The sequence below is a fragment of the Leuciscus leuciscus genome (genome assembly GCF_965113295.1).
Source record: "Leuciscus leuciscus genome assembly, chromosome: 17".
Lineage (NCBI taxonomy): Eukaryota > Metazoa > Chordata > Actinopteri > Cypriniformes > Leuciscidae > Leuciscus > Leuciscus leuciscus.
Genome location: NC_138741.1, coordinates 648,547 through 667,500, shown reverse-complemented (window position 1 = coordinate 667,500; position 18,954 = coordinate 648,547). Strand labels below are relative to the sequence as shown.

Genomic DNA, 18,954 nt, shown 5'->3' with positions numbered 1-18,954 from the left:
AGCGATAAAGACACTGGAACGCTGTCGCTGATATGCGAGCTCATGGACATGAACATATACGAGTTTATTAAAGGTATTGTGAGTTTGCTGCATCAAATGCATCATGTTTAACATCAGGAGTTTTGAATATGAATCACACAGACAGAATGTTTTCCTCTTCCAGGGCGACAGCATCCCGTATCTGAGAGCAAAGCCAAACACTTCCTGTTCCAGCTGTGCCGATCACTGGATCACATGCACAGGTGTGTGTGTGTGTGTATGTGTGTGTGACGTTACTGACGCTCACCCGCTGCAGTGTGTGTGTGTGTGTGTGTGTGTGTGTGTGTGTGTCTGTGTCTGTGTCTGAGAGCAAAGCCAAACACTTCCTGTTCCAGCTGCACTGCAAAAAATGCTTTTCTTACTTAGTATTTTTGTGTTGTTTCCAGTCCAAAAATCTAAAAATTCTTAAATCAAGAAGCATTTACTAGAGAAGTAAAACTACATAAGAAATTATAGTTTGTTTTCAGATAAACAGAAAGTATATTAAGTTATTTTTGCTTAAAACAAGCTAAATTATCTGCCAGTGCAGTAAGAAAAATAATCTTGTTTTAAGATTATGTTTTTATTAAGTTTTTTTGAATTAAGTTTTTTTTTCTTACTGCACTGGCAGATAATTTAGCTTGTTTTAAGCAAAAATTACTTAAGTTACTTACTGTTTATCTGAAAACAAAAAATAATTTCTTATGTAGTTTTACTTCTCTAGTAAATACTTCTTGATTTAAGAATTTTTAGATTTTTGGACTGGAAACAACACAAAAATACTAAGTAAGAACAGCATTTTTTGCAGTGTGTGCCGATCACTGGATCACATGCACAGGTGTGTGTGTGTGTGTGTGTGTGTGTGACGTTACTGACGCTCACCCGCTGCAGTGTGTGTGTGTGTGTGTGTGTGTGTGTGTGTGTGTCTGTGTCTGTGTCTGAGAGCAAAGCCAAACACTTCCTGTTCCAGCTGTGCCGATCACTGGATCACATGCACAGGTGTGTGTGTGTGTGTGTGTGTGTGTGTGTGTGACGCTCACCCGCTGCAGTGTGTGTGTGTGTGTGTGTGTGACGTTACTGACACTGTTCTGTTCCTCTCCTAAACCCAGCCGAGGGATATTCCACAGAGACGTGAAGCCGGAGAACATCCTGATCAAAGTAAGTCAAGGGTTAAACTCATTCATAAACAGTTGTGTGCTTGTACACATACATGAGAACTTCACAACACGTGTGAGTGTGAGAGTGTGTGTGTGTGTGTAGCCGCATTTCCATTACCCTTCAAATTGCGAATTGAAAATACGGCCAATGGAAACACGTCAATTTTGCCAAAAAAACGCTTGTTTACACTCGCATGAGGAGGTTTATCAGGTAGATCGAAAAAGGAATATTTCGCAAAACTCCAATGTAAACATTTTTGGGCATTTACAGTCACCTGACGTAGAGTATGTTTGGACAGAAGACGAGACAGAGTTCTTTATTAAACTCATATAAGACAAAAGAATTACGGGAATACTGGTTTCTAAACCACAAAGAAATGCCAAAATCAAGAGGTTGAAGCAGAACTGAGGGAGAAACACCCAAAAACTCCTCATACGAGCCGATCGCAGTATAAGGGTCTTTCCTTGCCAGTAATGGTGGATACGACTACGTCTCCTTCCATTTAAAATAATGGCTAGTGCGGTGGCTGAGATAAACGTAAACCTACCAACATCCGTTGCTATAATTGTTGGAATGACTTATGGCGAGAGGAAAAAAAATATATGTTTGAGAGTCAACGGATAACGGAAACGCCGTCATTTCGCAATAGTTTTTTAGCAACTTTTAGAAAATATCGCAAAAGTTTTACGCAAATCTGTAATGAAAACCCGGTTTCAGAGGTTCTGACAGAACGAGGTTCTGAAAACCGTTCCTGATGTTCTGACAGAACGAGGTACTGAAAACCGTTTCGGATGTTCTGACAGAACGAGGTGCTGAAAACCGTCCCTGATGTTCTGACAGAACGAGGTTCTGAAAACTGTTCCTGATGTTCTGATAGAACGAGGTTCTGAAAACCGTCCCTGATGTTCTGACAGAACGAGGTTCTGAAAACCGTTCCTGATGTTCTGATAGAACGAGGTTCTGAAAACCGTCCCTGATGTTCTGACAGAACGAGGTTCTGAAAACTGTTCCTGATGTTCTGATAGAACGAGGTTCTGAAAACTGTTCCTGATGTTCTGACAGAACGAGGTTCTGAAAACCGTTCCTGATGTTCTGATAGAGCGAGGTTCTGAAAACCGTTTCGGATGTTCTGACAGAACGAGGTGCTGAAAACCGTCCCTGATGTTCTGACAGAACGAGGTTCTGAAAACTGTTCCTGATGTTCTGATAGAACGAGGTTCTGAAAACCGTCCCTGATGTTCTGACAGAACGAGGTTCTGAAAACCGTTCCTGATGTTCTGATAGAACGAGGTTCTGAAAACCGTCCCTGATGTTCTGACAGAACGAGGTTCTGAAAACTGTTCCTGATGTTCTGATAGAACGAGGTTCTGAAAACTGTTCCTGATGTTCTGACAGAACGAGGTTCTGAAAACCGTTCCTGATGTTCTGATAGAGCGAGGTTCTGAAAACCGTCCCTGATGTTCTGACAGAACGATGTTCTGAAAACCGTTCCTGATGTTCTGATAGAACGAGGTTCTGAAAACCGTCCCTGATGTTCTGATAGAACGAGGTTCTGAAAACCGTTTCGGATGTTCTGACAGAACGAGGTTCTGAAAACTGTTCCTGATGTTCTGATAGAACGAGGTTCTGAAAAACGTTCCTGATGTTCTGACAGAACGAGGTTCTGAAAACTGTTCCTGATGTTCTGATAGAACAAGGTTCTGAAAACCGTCCCTGATGATCTGATAGAACGAGGTTCTGAAAACCGTTCCTGAGGTTCTGACAGAACGAGGTTCTGAAAACCGCCCCTGATGTTCTGACAGAACGATGTTCTGAAAACCGTTCCTGAGGTTCTGATAGAACGAGGTTCTGAAAACCGTCCCTGATGTTCTGATAGAACGAGGTTCTGAAAACCGTTTCGGATGTTCTGACAGAACGAGGTTCTGAAAACTGTTCCTGATGTTCTGATAGAACGAGGTTCTGAAAACCGTCCCTGATGTTCTGACAGAACGAGGTTCTGAAAACCGTTCCTGATGTTCTGATAGAACGAGGTTCTGAAAACCGTCCCTGATGTTCTGACAGAACGAGGTTCTGAAAACTGTTCCTGATGTTCTGATAGAACGAGGTTCTGAAAACTGTTCCTGATGTTCTGACAGAACGAGGTTCTGAAAACCGTTCCTGATGTTCTGACAGAACGAGGTACTGAAAACCGTTTCGGATGTTCTGACAGAACGAGGTGCTGAAAACCGTCCCTGATGTTCTGACAGAACGAGGTTCTGAAAACTGTTCCTGATGTTCTGATAGAACGAGGTTCTGAAAACCGTCCCTGATGTTCTGACAGAACGAGGTTCTGAAAACCGTTCCTGATGTTCTGATAGAACGAGGTTCTGAAAACCGTCCCTGATGTTCTGACAGAACGAGGTTCTGAAAACTGTTCCTGATGTTCTGATAGAACGAGGTTCTGAAAACTGTTCCTGATGTTCTGACAGAACGAGGTTCTGAAAACCGTTCCTGATGTTCTGATAGAGCGAGGTTCTGAAAACCGTCCCTGATGTTCTGACAGAACGATGTTCTGAAAACCGTTCCTGATGTTCTGATAGAACGAGGTTCTGAAAACCGTCCCTGATGTTCTGATAGAACGAGGTTCTGAAAACCGTTTCGGATGTTCTGACAGAACGAGGTTCTGAAAACTGTTCCTGATGTTCTGATAGAACGAGGTTCTGAAAAACGTTCCTGATGTTCTGACAGAACGAGGTTCTGAAAACTGTTCCTGATGTTCTGATAGAACAAGGTTCTGAAAACCGTCCCTGATGATCTGATAGAACGAGGTTCTGAAAACCGTTCCTGAGGTTCTGACAGAACGAGGTTCTGAAAACCGCCCCTGATGTTCTGACAGAACGATGTTCTGAAAACCATCCCTGATGTTCTGAAAACCATCCCTGATGTTCTGACAGAACGAGGTTCTGAAAACCGTCCCTGATGTTCTGATAGAACGAGGTTCTGAAAACCGTCCCTGATGTTCTGACAGAACGAGGTTCTGAAAACCGTTCCTGATGTTCTGATAGAACGAGGTTCTGAAAACCGTCCCTGATGTTCTGATAGAACGAGGTTCTGAAAACCGTTCCTGAGGTTCTGACAGAACGAGGTTCTGAAAACCGCCCCTGATGTTCTGACAGAACGATGTTCTGAAAACCATCCCTGATGTTCTGACAGAACGAGGTTCTGAAAACCGTCCCTGATGTTCTGATAGAACGAGGTTCTGAAAACCGTCCCTGATGTTCTGACAGAACGAGGTTCTGAAAACCGTTCCTGATGTTCTGATAGAACGAGGTTCTGAAAACCGTCCCTGATGTTCTGATAGAACGAGGTTCTGAAAACCGTTTCGGATGTTCTGACAGAACGAGGTTCTGAAAACTGTTCCTGATGTTCTGATAGAACGAGGTTCTGAAAAACGTTCCTGATGTTCTGACAGAACGAGGTTCTGAAAACTGTTCCTGATGTTCTGATAGAACGAGGTTCTGAAAACCGTCCCTGATGTTCTGATAGAACGAGGTTCTGAAAACCGTTCCTGAGGTTCTGACAGAACGAGGTTCTGAAAACCGCCCCTGATGTTCTGACAGAACGATGTTCTGAAAACCATCCCTGATGTTCTGACAGAACGAGGTTCTGAAAACCGTCCCTGATGTTCTGATAGAACGAGGTTCTGAAAACCATCCCTGATGTTCTGACAGAACGAGGTTCTGAAAACCGTTCCTGAGGTTCTGACAGAACGAGGTGCTGAAAACCGTCCCTGATGTTCTGATAGAACGAGGTTCTGAAAACCGTCCCTGATGTTCTGACAGAACGAGGTTCTGAAAACCGTCCCTGATGTTCTGACAGAACGAGGTTCTGAAAACCGTTTCGGATGTTCTGATAGAACGAGGTTCTGAAAACTGTTCCTGATGTTCTGATAGAACGAGGTTCTGAAAACCGTTCCTGATGTTCTGACAGAACGAGGTTCTGAAAACTGTTCCTGATGTTCTGATAGAACGAGGTTCTGAAAACCGTCCCTGATGTTCTGATAGAACGAGGTTCTGAAAACCGTTCCTGAGGTTCTGACAGAACGAGGTTCTGAAAACCGCCCCTGATGTTCTGACAGAACGATGTTCTTAAAACCATCCCTGATGTTCTGACAGAACGAGGTTCTGAAAACCGTCCCTGATGTTCTGATAGAACGAGGTTCTGAAAACCATCCCTGATGTTCTGACAGAACGAGGTTCTGAAAACCGTTCCTGAGGTTCTGACAGAATGAGGTTCTGAAAACCGTCCCTGATGTTCTGACAGAACGAGGTTCTGAAAACCGTTTCGGATGTTCTGATAGAACGAGGTTCTGAAAACCGTCCCTGATGTTCTGACAGAACGAGGTACTGAAAACTGTCCCTGATGTTCTGACAGAACGAGGTTCTGAAAACCGTCCCTGATGTTCTGACAGAACGAGGTACTGAAAACCGTCCCTGATGTTCTGACAGAACGAGGTTCTGAAAACCGTCCCTGATGTTCTGACAGAACGAGGTACTGAAAACCGTCCCTGATGTTCTGACAGAACGAGGTACTAAAAACCGTCCCTGATGTTCTGACAGAACGAGGTGCTGAAAACCGTCCCTGATGTTCTGACAGAACGAGGTTCTGAAAACTGTTCCTGATGTTCTGATAGAACGAGGTTCTGAAAACCGTTCCTGATGTTCTGACAGAACGAGGTTCTGAAAACCGTCCCTGATGTTCTGACAGAACGAGGTTCTGAAAACCGTTCCTGAGGTTCTGACAGAACGAGGTTCTGAAAACCGCCCCTGATGTTCTGACAGAACGATGTTCTGAAAACCATCCCTGATGTTCTGACAGAACGAGGTTCTGAAAACCGTCCCTGATGTTCTGATAGAACGAGGTTCTGAAAACCATCCCTGATGTTCTGACAGAACGAGGTTCTGAAAACCGTTCCTGAGGTTCTGACAGAACGAGGTGCTGAAAACCGTCCCTGATGTTCTGATAGAACGAGGTTCTGAAAACCGTCCCTGATGTTCTGACAGAACGAGGTTCTGAAAACCGTCCCTGATGTTCTGACAGAACGAGGTTCTGAAAACCGTTTCGGATGTTCTGATAGAACGAGGTTCTGAAAACCGTCCCTGATGTTCTGACAGAACGAGGTACTGAAAACCGTCCCTGATGTTCTGACAGAACGAGGTTCTGAAAACCGTCCCTGATGTTCTGACAGAACGAGGGACTGAAAACCGTCCCTGATGTTCTGACAGAACGAGGTTCTGAAAACCGTCCCTGATGTTCTGACAGAACGAGGTACTGAAAACCGTCCCTGATGTTCTGACAGAACGAGGTTTTGAAAACCGTCCCTGATGTTCTGACAGAACGAGGTTTTGAAAACCGTCCCTGATGTTCTGACAGAACGAGGTACTGAAAACCGTCCCTGATGTTCTGACAGAACGAGGTTCTAAAAACCGTCCCTGATGTTCTGACAGAACGAGGTTCTAAAAACCGTCCCTGATGTTCTGACAGAACGAGGTACTGAAAACCGTCCCTGATGTTCTGACAGAACGAGGTTCTGAAAACCGTCCCTGATGTTCTGACAGAACGAGGTACTGAAAACCGTCCCTGATGTTCTGACAGAACGAGGTTCTGAAAACCGTCCCTGATGTTCTGACAGAACGAGGTACTGAAAACCGTCCCTGATGTTCTGACAGAACGAGGTTTTGAAAACCGTCCCTGATGTTCTGACAGAACGAGGTTTTGAAAACCGTCCCTGATGTTCTGACAGAACGAGGTACTGAAAACCGTCCCTGATGTTCTGACAGAACGAGGTGCTGAAAACCGTCCCTGATGTTCTGACAGAACGAGGTTCTAAAAACCGTCCCTGATGTTCTGACAGAACGAGGTACTGAAAACCGTCCCTGATGTTCTGACAGAACGAGGTTCTGAAAACCATCCCTGATGTTCTGACAGAACGAGGTTCTGAAAACCATCCCTGATGTTCTGACAGAACGAGGTTCTGAAAACCGTCCCTGATGTTCTGACAGAACGAGGTTCTGAAAACCGTCCCTGATGTTCTGACAGAACGAGGTTCTGAAAACCGTCCCTGATGTTCTGACAGAACGAGGTTCTGAAAACCGTCCCTGATGTTCTGACAGAACGAGGTTCTGAAAACCGTTTCGGATGTTCTGATAGAACGAGGTTCTGAAAACCGTCCCTGATGTTCTGACAGAACGAGGTACTGAAAACCGTCCCTGATGTTCTGACAGAACGAGGTTCTGAAAACCATCCCTGATGTTCTGACAGAACTAGGTTCTGAAAACCATCCCTGATGTTCTGACAGAACGAGGTTCTGAAAACCGTCCCTGATGTTCTGACAGAACGAGGTTCTGAAAACCGTCCCTGATGTTCTGACAGAACGAGGTTCTGAAAACCGTCCCTGATGTTCTGACAGAACGAGGTTCTGAAAACCGTCCCTGATGTTCTGACAGAACGAGGTTCTGAAAACCGTTTCGGATGTTCTGATAGAACGAGGTTCTGAAAACCGTCCCTGATGTTCTGACAGAACGAGGTACTGAAAACTGTCCCTGATGTTCTGACAGAACGAGGTTCTGAAAACCGTCCCTGATGTTCTGACAGAACGAGGTACTGAAAACCGTCCCTGATGTTCTGACAGAACGAGGTTCTGAAAACCGTCCCTGATGTTCTGACAGAACGAGGTACTGAAAACCGTCCCTGATGTTCTGACAGAACGAGGTACTAAAAACCGTCCCTGATGTTCTGACAGAACGAGGTGCTGAAAACCGTCCCTGATGTTCTGACAGAACGAGGTTCTGAAAACTGTTCCTGATGTTCTGATAGAACGAGGTTCTGAAAACCGTTCCTGATGTTCTGACAGAACGAGGTTCTGAAAACCGTTCCTGAGGTTCTGACAGAACGAGGTTCTGAAAACCGCCCCTGATGTTCTGACAGAACGATGTTCTGAAAACCATCCCTGATGTTCTGACAGAACGAGGTTCTGAAAACCGTCCCTGATGTTCTGATAGAACGAGGTTCTGAAAACCATCCCTGATGTTCTGACAGAACGAGGTTCTGAAAACCGTTCCTGAGGTTCTGACAGAACGAGGTGCTGAAAACCGTCCCTGATGTTCTGATAGAACGAGGTTCTGAAAACCGTCCCTGATGTTCTGACAGAACGAGGTTCTGAAAACCGTCCCTGATGTTCTGACAGAACGAGGTTCTGAAAACCGTTTCGGATGTTCTGATAGAACGAGGTTCTGAAAACCGTCCCTGATGTTCTGACAGAACGAGGTACTGAAAACCGTCCCTGATGTTCTGACAGAACGAGGGACTGAAAACCGTCCCTGATGTTCTGACAGAACGAGGTTCTGAAAACCGTCCCTGATGTTCTGACAGAACGAGGGACTGAAAACCGTCCCTGATGTTCTGACAGAACGAGGTTCTGAAAACCGTCCCTGATGTTCTGACAGAACGAGGTACTGAAAACCGTCCCTGATGTTCTGACAGAACGAGGTTTTGAAAACCGTCCCTGATGTTCTGACAGAACGAGGTTTTGAAAACCGTCCCTGATGTTCTGACAGAACGAGGTACTGAAAACCGTCCCTGATGTTCTGACAGAACGAGGTTCTAAAAACCGTCCCTGATGTTCTGACAGAACGAGGTTCTAAAAACCGTCCCTGATGTTCTGACAGAACGAGGTACTGAAAACCGTCCCTGATGTTCTGACAGAACGAGGTTCTGAAAACCGTCCCTGATGTTCTGACAGAACGAGGTACTGAAAACCGTCCCTGATGTTCTGACAGAACGAGGTTCTGAAAACCGTCCCTGATGTTCTGACAGAACGAGGTACTGAAAACCGTCCCTGATGTTCTGACAGAACGAGGTTTTGAAAACCGTCCCTGATGTTCTGACAGAACGAGGTTTTGAAAACCGTCCCTGATGTTCTGACAGAACGAGGTTCTAAAAACCGTCCCTGATGTTCTGACAGAACGAGGTACTGAAAACCGTCCCTGATGTTCTGACAGAACGAGGTTCTGAAAACCATCCCTGATGTTCTGACAGAACGAGGTTCTGAAAACCGTCCCTGATGTTCTGACAGAACGAGGTTCTGAAAACCGTCCCTGATGTTCTGACAGAACGAGGTTCTGAAAACCGTCCCTGATGTTCTGACAGAACGAGGTTCTGAAAACCGTCCCTGATGTTCTGACAGAACGAGGGACTGAAAACCGTCCCTGATGTTCTGACAGAACGAGGTTCTGAAAACCGTCCCTGATGTTCTGACAGAACGAGGTACTGAAAACCGTCCCTGATGTTCTGACAGAACGAGGTTTTGAAAACCGTCCCTGATGTTCTGACAGAACGAGGTTTTGAAAACCGTCCCTGATGTTCTGACAGAACGAGGTACTGAAAACCGTCCCTGATGTTCTGACAGAACGAGGTTCTAAAAACCGTCCCTGATGTTCTGACAGAACGAGGTTCTAAAAACCGTCCCTGATGTTCTGACAGAACGAGGTACTGAAAACCGTCCCTGATGTTCTGACAGAACGAGGTTCTGAAAACCGTCCCTGATGTTCTGACAGAACGAGGTACTGAAAACCGTCCCTGATGTTCTGACAGAACGAGGTTCTGAAAACCGTCCCTGATGTTCTGACAGAACGAGGTACTGAAAACCGTCCCTGATGTTCTGACAGAACGAGGTTTTGAAAACCGTCCCTGATGTTCTGACAGAACGAGGTTTTGAAAACCGTCCCTGATGTTCTGACAGAACGAGGTACTGAAAACCGTCCCTGATGTTCTGACAGAACGAGGTGCTGAAAACCGTCCCTGATGTTCTGACAGAACGAGGTTCTAAAAACCGTCCCTGATGTTCTGACAGAACGAGGTACTGAAAACCGTCCCTGATGTTCTGACAGAACGAGGTTCTGAAAACCATCCCTGATGTTCTGACAGAACGAGGTTCTGAAAACCATCCCTGATGTTCTGACAGAACGAGGTTCTGAAAACCGTCCCTGATGTTCTGACAGAACGAGGTTCTGAAAACCGTCCCTGATGTTCTGACAGAACGAGGTTCTGAAAACCGTCCCTGATGTTCTGACAGAACGAGGTTCTGAAAACCGTCCCTGATGTTCTGACAGAACGAGGTTCTGAAAACCGTTTCGGATGTTCTGATAGAACGAGGTTCTGAAAACTGTTCCTGATGTTCTGATAGAACGAGGTTCTGAAAACCGTTCCTGATGTTCTGACAGAACGAGGTTCTGAAAACTGTTCCTGATGTTCTGATAGAACGAGGTTCTGAAAACCGTCCCTGATGTTCTGATAGAACGAGGTTCTGAAAACCGTTCCTGAGGTTCTGACAGAACGAGGTTCTGAAAACCGCCCCTGATGTTCTGACAGAACGATGTTCTTAAAACCATCCCTGATGTTCTGACAGAACGAGGTTCTGAAAACCGTCCCTGATGTTCTGATAGAACGAGGTTCTGAAAACCATCCCTGATGTTCTGACAGAACGAGGTTCTGAAAACCGTCCCTGATGTTCTGACAGAACGAGGTGCTGAAAACCGTCCCTGATGTTCTGACAGAACGAGGTTCTGAAAACTGTTCCTGATGTTCTGATAGAACGAGGTTCTGAAAACCGTTCCTGATGTTCTGACAGAACGAGGTTCTGAAAACCGTTCCTGAGGTTCTGACAGAACGAGGTTCTGAAAACCGCCCCTGATGTTCTGACAGAACGATGTTCTGAAAACCATCCCTGATGTTCTGACAGAACGAGGTTCTGAAAACCGTCCCTGATGTTCTGATAGAACGAGGTTCTGAAAACCATCCCTGATGTTCTGACAGAACGAGGTTCTGAAAACCGTTCCTGAGGTTCTGACAGAACGAGGTGCTGAAAACCGTCCCTGATGTTCTGATAGAACGAGGTTCTGAAAACCGTCCCTGATGTTCTGACAGAACGAGGTTCTGAAAACCGTCCCTGATGTTCTGACAGAACGAGGTTCTGAAAACCGTTTCGGATGTTCTGATAGAACGAGGTTCTGAAAACCGTCCCTGATGTTCTGACAGAACGAGGTACTGAAAACCGTCCCTGATGTTCTGACAGAACGAGGGACTGAAAACCGTCCCTGATGTTCTGACAGAACGAGGTTCTGAAAACCGTCCCTGATGTTCTGACAGAACGAGGGACTGAAAACCGTCCCTGATGTTCTGACAGAACGAGGTTCTGAAAACCGTCCCTGATGTTCTGACAGAACGAGGTACTGAAAACCGTCCCTGATGTTCTGACAGAACGAGGTTTTGAAAACCGTCCCTGATGTTCTGACAGAACGAGGTTTTGAAAACCGTCCCTGATGTTCTGACAGAACGAGGTACTGAAAACCGTCCCTGATGTTCTGACAGAACGAGGTTCTAAAAACCATCCCTGATGTTCTGACAGAACGAGGTTCTAAAAACCGTCCCTGATGTTCTGACAGAACGAGGTACTGAAAACCGTCCCTGATGTTCTGACAGAACGAGGTTCTGAAAACCGTCCCTGATGTTCTGACAGAACGAGGTACTGAAAACCGTCCCTGATGTTCTGACAGAACGAGGTTCTGAAAACCGTCCCTGATGTTCTGACAGAACGAGGTACTGAAAACCGTCCCTGATGTTCTGACAGAACGAGGTTTTGAAAACCGTCCCTGATGTTCTGACAGAACGAGGTTTTGAAAACCGTCCCTGATGTTCTGACAGAACGAGGTTCTAAAAACCGTCCCTGATGTTCTGACAGAACGAGGTACTGAAAACCGTCCCTGATGTTCTGACAGAACGAGGTTCTGAAAACCATCCCTGATGTTCTGACAGAACGAGGTTCTGAAAACCGTCCCTGATGTTCTGACAGAACGAGGTTCTGAAAACCGTCCCTGATGTTCTGACAGAACGAGGTTCTGAAAACCGTCCCTGATGTTCTGACAGAACGAGGTACTGAAAACCGTCCCTGATGTTCTGACAGAACGAGGTACTGAAAACTGTCCCTGATGTTCTGACAGAACGAGGTGCTGAAAACCGTCCCTGATGTTCTGACAGAACGAGGTACTGAAAACTGTCCCTGATGTTCTGACAGAACGAGGTGCTGAAAACCGTCCCTGATGTTCTGACAGAACGAGGTACTGAAAACTGACAGAACGAGGTACTGAAACCGTCCCTAATGTTCTGACAGAACGAGGTGCTGAAAACCGTCCCTGATGTTCTGACAGAACGAGGTTTTGAAAACCGTCCCTGATGTTCTGACAGAACGAGGTTCTGAAAACCGTCCCTGATGTTCTGATAGAACGAGGTTCTGAAAACCGTCCCTGATGTTCTGACAGAACGAGGTTCTGAAAACCGTCCCTGATGTTCTGACAGAACGAGGTTCTGAAAACCATCCCTGATGTTCTGACAGAACGAGGTTCTGAAAACCGTTTCGGATGTTCTGACAGAACGAGGTTCTGAAAACTGTTCCTGATGTTCTGATAGAACGAGGTTCTGAAAACCGTCCCTGATGTTCTGACAGAACGAGGTTCTGAAAACCGTCCCTGATGTTCTGACAGAACGAGGTTCTGAAAACCGTTCCTGAGGTTCTGACAGAACGAGGTTCTGAAAACCGCCCTGATGTTCTGACAGAACGATGTTCTGAAAACCATCCCTGATGTTCTGACAGAACGAGGTTCTGAAAACCGTCCCTGATGTTCTGATAGAACGAGGTTCTGAAAACCATCCCTGATGTTCTGACAGAACGAGGTTCTGAAAACCGTTCCTGAGGTTCTGACAGAACGAGGTGCTGAAAACCGTCCCTGATGTTCTGATAGAACGAGGTTCTGAAAACCGTCCCTGATGTTCTGACAGAACGAGGTTCTGAAAACCGTCCCTGATGTTCTGACAGAACGAGGTTCTGAAAACCGTTTCGGATGTTCTGATAGAACGAGGTTCTGAAAACCGTCCCTGATGTTCTGACAGAACGAGGTACTGAAAACCGTCCCTGATGTTCTGACAGAACGAGGTTCTGAAAACCGTCCCTGATGTTCTGACAGAACGAGGTACTGAAAACCGTCCCTGATGTTCTGACAGAACGAGGTTCTGAAAACCGTCCCTGATGTTCTGACAGAACGAGGTACTGAAAACCGTCCCTGATGTTCTGACAGAACGAGGTTTTGAAAACCGTCCCTGATGTTCTGACAGAACGAGGTTTTGAAAACCGTCCCTGATGTTCTGACAGAACGAGGTACTGAAAACCGTCCCTGATGTTCTGACAGAACGAGGTTCTAAAAACCGTCCCTGATGTTCTGACAGAACGAGGTTCTAAAAACCGTCCCTGATGTTCTGACAGAACGAGGTACTGAAAACCGTCCCTGATGTTCTGACAGAACGAGGTTCTGAAAACCGTCCCTGATGTTCTGACAGAACGAGGTACTGAAAACCGTCCCTGATGTTCTGACAGAACGAGGTTCTGAAAACCGTCCCTGATGTTCTGACAGAACGAGGTACTGAAAACCGTCCCTGATGTTCTGACAGAACGAGGTTTTGAAAACCGTCCCTGATGTTCTGACAGAACGAGGTTTTGAAAACCGTCCCTGATGTTCTGACAGAACGAGGTACTGAAAACCGTCCCTGATGTTCTGACAGAACGAGGTGCTGAAAACCGTCCCTGATGTTCTGACAGAACGAGGTTCTAAAAACCGTCCCTGATGTTCTGACAGAACGAGGTACTGAAAACCGTCCCTGATGTTCTGACAGAACGAGGTTCTGAAAACCATCCCTGATGTTCTGACAGAACGAGGTTCTGAAAACCGTCCCTGATGTTCTGACAGAACGAGGTTCTGAAAACCGTCCCTGATGTTCTGACAGAACGAGGTTCTGAAAACCGTCCCTGATGTTCTGACAGAACGAGGTACTGAAAACCGTCCCTGATGTTCTGACAGAACGAGGTACTGAAAACTGTCCCTGATGTTCTGACAGAACGAGGTGCTGAAAACCGTCCCTGATGTTCTGACAGAACGAGGTACTGAAAACTGACAGAACGAGGTACTGAAACCGTCCCTAATGTTCTGACAGAACGAGGTGCTGAAAACCGTCCCTGATGTTCTGACAGAACGAGGTTTTGAAAACCGTCCCTGATGTTCTGACAGAACGAGGTTCTGAAAACCGTCCCTGATGTTCTGATAGAACGAGGTTCTGAAAACCGTCCCTGATGTTCTGACAGAACGAGGTTCTGAAAACCGTCCCTGATGTTCTGACAGAACGAGGTTCTGAAAACCATCCCTGATGTTCTGACAGAACGAGGTTCTGAAAACCGTTTCGGATGTTCTGACAGAACGAGGTTCTGAAAACTGTTCCTGATGTTCTGATAGAACGAGGTTCTGAAAACCGTCCCTGATGTTCTGACAGAACGAGGTACTGAAAACCGGTTCGGATGTTCTGACAGAACGAGGTTCTGAAAACTGTTCCTGATGTTCTAATAGAACGAGGTTCTGAAGCTGGCAGACTTCGGGTCTTGCAGGAGCATCTCATCCAGGCCTCCTCACACCGAGTACATCTCAACCCGCTGGTACCGAGCGCCCGAGTGTCTGCTGACCGACGGACACTACTCTCAGAAGATGGACGTGTGGAGCGCCGGCTGTGTGTTCTTCGAGATCCTCAGGTACTGCTAATGTGGGTGTGTGTGTGTGTGTGTGTTTGTGTGAGTGTTCCTGTCTGAAATGGTCATCATACTCTAAGGGGCCGTTTCATGTCTTCTAGGCTGAGCCCGTTATTCCCTGGACGTAACGAGCTCGACCAGGTCAACAAGATCCACGAGGTGTTGGGCTCGCCGGACAACACACTGCTGCAGAAGTTCAAACAGTGAGAACAGCATCAACACACACACACACACACACGCCTCAGATCTGCTACAGAACCATCAAACCTCCACCAGAAAGCCTTGAACTCAGAGCATAATACTGTAGACAGACTCACCATTACACCACATCTGATACTGTACTGGGTGAGCGTGTTCTCATCATCATGCTAACCCTTGATCCACACGCTGAAATCTGAACCGCACACTGTAGTTATACACTGATACACTAGTGCTGATAATCAGATTAAATAATGAACCTCAGTCAGTCTCTGGAATCCAGATGTTGTTACTGACACATGAACTCATATCTGTGTGAGACCAGACCAGCATCTGAAGTGTGTGAGAGTATTCCTCAGTCTAGCGGCGTTCAGAATGATCACACACTTGTGTTGCTTCTTAGTTAGGATGAACAAGACAATTTAATCTTATTTCGCTTCTTTTCAGACGTTTCTCATTATTACGCAGCTCTAACACTCCACACACACACCGATCATCACTGCTGACATCATCTCTGTGATTGTGTTCCCTGTGTGTGAAGGTCTCGTGCGATGCGGTTTGATTTCCCTCCTCGGAAAGGCTGTGGGATTCCTGCACTGGTTCCTCACTGTTCCTCTGCTAGCCTGTCTCTGCTGGAGCAGATGCTGACCTACGACCCCGAGGAGCGCATCAGCGCCCGCGCAGCAGTGCAACACTCCTGCTTCAGAGAGCTGCGGTCAGCACACACTCACACTCACTCTCACTCACCCACACAGAGTCAGATATTACTCTCTTACTGGACACTTTAGTTAGTTTAGTTTGAGTGAGTATTCCCACATCGGCTGAAGACTTTTGCATGATGCCTGTCAGAATAAAGCCCAACATAAAGACTTTAACTGTGACTTTGACAGTCAGGGAATCAGGTTCATCACCTGTGTTAGAGATGAGTGCAGGAGTGTGTTCATCCCTCTGGTGTGTGTTAGAGATGAGTGCAGGAGTGTGTTCATCCCTCTGGTGTGTGTTAGAGATGAGTGCAGGAGTGTGTTCATCCCTCTGGTGTGTGTTAGAGATGAGTGCAGGAGTGTGTTCATCCCTCTGGTGTGTGTTAGAGATGAGTGCAGGAGTGTGTTCATCCCTCTGGTGTGTGTTAGAGATGAGTGCAGGAGTGTGTTCATTTCTGTGTGTTCATCCCTCTGTTGTGTGTTAGAGATGAGTGCAGGAGTGTGTTCATCCCTCTGGTGTGTGTTAGAGATGAGTGCAGGAGTGTGTTCATCCCTCTGGTGTGTGTTAGAGATGAGTGCAGGAGTGTGTTCATCCCTCTGGTGTGTGTTAGAAATGAGTGCAGGAGTGTGTTCATCCCTCTGGTGTGTGTTAGAGATGAGTGCAGGAGTGTGTTCATCCCTCTGGTGTGTGTTAGAGATGAGTGCAGGAGTGTGTTTTTCCCTCTGGTGTGTGTTAGAGATGAGTGCAGGAGTGTGTTCATCCCTCTGGTGTGTGTTAGAGATGAGTGCAGGAGTGTGTTTTTCCCTCTGGTGTGTGTTAGAGATGACTGCAGGAGTGTGTTCATCCCTCTGGTGTGTGTTAGAAATGAGTGCAGGAGTGTGTTCATCCCTCTGGTGTGTGTTAGAGATGAGTGCAGGAGTGTGTTCATCCCTCTGGTGTGTGTTAGAGATGAGTGCAGGAGTGTGTTTTTCCCTCTGGTGTGTGTTAGGCTACGTTCACACTGCAGGGCTTAATGCTCAATTCCGATTTTTTGAAAAAAGTCGATTTTTTTGCAAGGCCGTTCACATTTCCAATTAAATGCGACCTTTTGTGATCTCCTGTGTGAACGTGAAATGACCCAGAAGTGACCCGCATGCGCAGAAGAGTACTCAACGGTCAACGACGTCACTTGTTGTTTGCGGAAGTAGGCAAGTAGCTAAACTTTAACTGTGATACACACAAACACACGAGCGCGCGCAGCGACCGTTACACAAGAGCCAGACAGCAGCCGCTGACCTATCTAATATCAGATTCAGCACAAATAAGTTAACATAACGTATATATAATGGCCGTGGGCTTTTTTATTTTTTATTTTTTATTAACGGGCTCGTCGAGGTCGACCCGTTCGGCAGATTTACCTCAGCTCGACGAATATGCAGTCCGTTTTCAAACCGACGACTACTTCAACGCAGGATTATGACGTTTTCCGCGTATCAATGACGTGCGGGTCGGATACATGCGACCTGGCCGTTCAGACTGAAGTCGCATTTCAAAAGATCGGATATGTATCGGATTTGGGACCACATACCCAAGTGGCCTGGGTCGCATTTGAAAAGATCGGATCTGTGTCGTTCAGACTGTCATGAAAAGATCAGATACAGGTCGCATAGGGGCAAAAAAATCGGAATTGGGTCGTTTCAGCCTGCAGTGTGAACGTAGCCTTAGAGATGAGTGCAGGAGTGTGTTCATTTCTGTGTGTTCATCCCTCTGGTGTGTGTTAGAATGGCGGAGAGGCGAGTGGGTCTACGGAGGAGAGCTGAGGGGGAGTCCAGCAACACACCGGCGTCTGATCAGCTGTGGCGGCTCGCAAGACAGGGCCGGAGACAGGTAACCCTTCAGAAGATCTCAACGTGATCTCAGAACCACATGATTTCAGAACAACGTGATCTCAGAACCCGTGATCTCAGAACCACGTGATCTCAGAACCACGTGATCTCAGAACCACTGATCTCAGAACCCGTGATCTCAGAACCACTGATCTCAGAACCCGTGATCTCAGAACCACGTGATCTCAGAACCACGTGATCTCAGAACCACGTGATCTCAGAACCACGTGATCTCAGAACCACGTGATCTCAGAACCACGTGATCTCAGAACCCGTGATCTCAGAACCACGTGATCTCAGAACCACAGTGTGGAGAGTGATTGTTTAGTGTAACGCACGTCTGTGGTGTCGGGAACACTGGTGAACTGAAGCACTGGCGGTTCATGAACTCACACAAACACATCCTAGAAGAGATTCTTGCACAGAGCAAACATGCACAACATATAAACATTACTTTACAACTTCCATTTGCACACAATAAGACAAATTCACAAGTGAAGATGCGCAATAAACTCAAACATAAAGAAATAACATTATTCTCATTAGAATGTAGTTTCAGGAGCTTTTCACAAGGACACGTTTTTATGAAATGATGCATGTTTCAGCGACTACATAACACATGTTTGAATTTTTTATTTCATTCTGCACTTTGTCATCAACTAAATAAATTCTCATTGTTGAATTAAATTAGACGCCATTTTAGTTGGACTAAAACAACCACCGTAAAAAATGAACACTGCCTCCCATTTTTAGTCTTTGGGAAAAGTTTCTTGAATTTGTGCTATTTTACTGCATTCCCCCCCTTTGAACTGTGTTAGTGTTAATAAAACATATTTTGTTTTCTTTCATGAAGAAACTAAATGCATTTTGACAGAGAAAGAAGTACGTAGTCTCAGATGTCAGCCGTTTCTCCTGTCGTCCTCAGCATCTGAAGCTCGACCCGCTCAGCCGACGCCACTTCCCTCTGGAGCTGCCGAAGCTCAACCTCGGGGTCCCGACACACACACTCTCGTTCCCTGCGCCGACGCCGTCCCACCGCGGCTCTCTGCCTGCCATCTCCAAGTGCCACTCGCGTCTGAACAAAGTAACCTTCACACTTTCAGTCACTTTTATCCACTTAAGATGAAACTCCTGTTTGTACTGATTGTCTTTTCTTCTGAAGCCCAGAGAGGAGCCGCAGCATCTGAAGAGCTTCTACATGCCTCGTGCGCTAGAGCGCCACCCGCAGGACTACTGACGCCAGCCCACGCTAGAGCGCCACCTGCAGGACTACTGACGCCAGCCCACGCTAGCAGAGCTCAGGCAACACTTACACTTCACGTCATACAATAAAGCTCTTTATACACACTGAAA

The 18,954-nt window shown here is 46.3% G+C and overlaps 1 protein-coding gene across 3 annotated transcripts in view; it reads left to right on the top strand.

The window, feature by feature from the left end:
• mok (MOK protein kinase) overlaps window positions 1-18,954 on the top strand; it is a 21,857-nt gene extending 2,903 nt beyond the window's left edge. For 2 of the 3 annotated variants that reach the window (XM_082142459.1, XM_082142460.1), the window contains exons 4-12: window positions 3-73; window positions 164-242; window positions 1,128-1,176; window positions 14,661-14,839; window positions 14,938-15,039; window positions 15,576-15,749; window positions 17,497-17,602; window positions 18,527-18,685; window positions 18,769-18,954. In XM_082142459.1, coding sequence (XP_081998585.1) covers window positions 3-73; window positions 164-242; window positions 1,128-1,176; window positions 14,661-14,839; window positions 14,938-15,039; window positions 15,576-15,749; window positions 17,497-17,602; window positions 18,527-18,685; window positions 18,769-18,933 — 1,084 coding nt within the window. In that variant the 3' untranslated portion in view covers window positions 18,934-18,954. Of the gene's footprint in view, window positions 1-2; window positions 74-163; window positions 243-1,127; window positions 1,177-14,660; window positions 14,840-14,937; window positions 15,040-15,575; window positions 15,750-17,496; window positions 17,603-18,526; window positions 18,686-18,763 lie in introns of all 3 variants that reach the window. The other variant, XM_082142461.1, reaches the window with a different exon arrangement.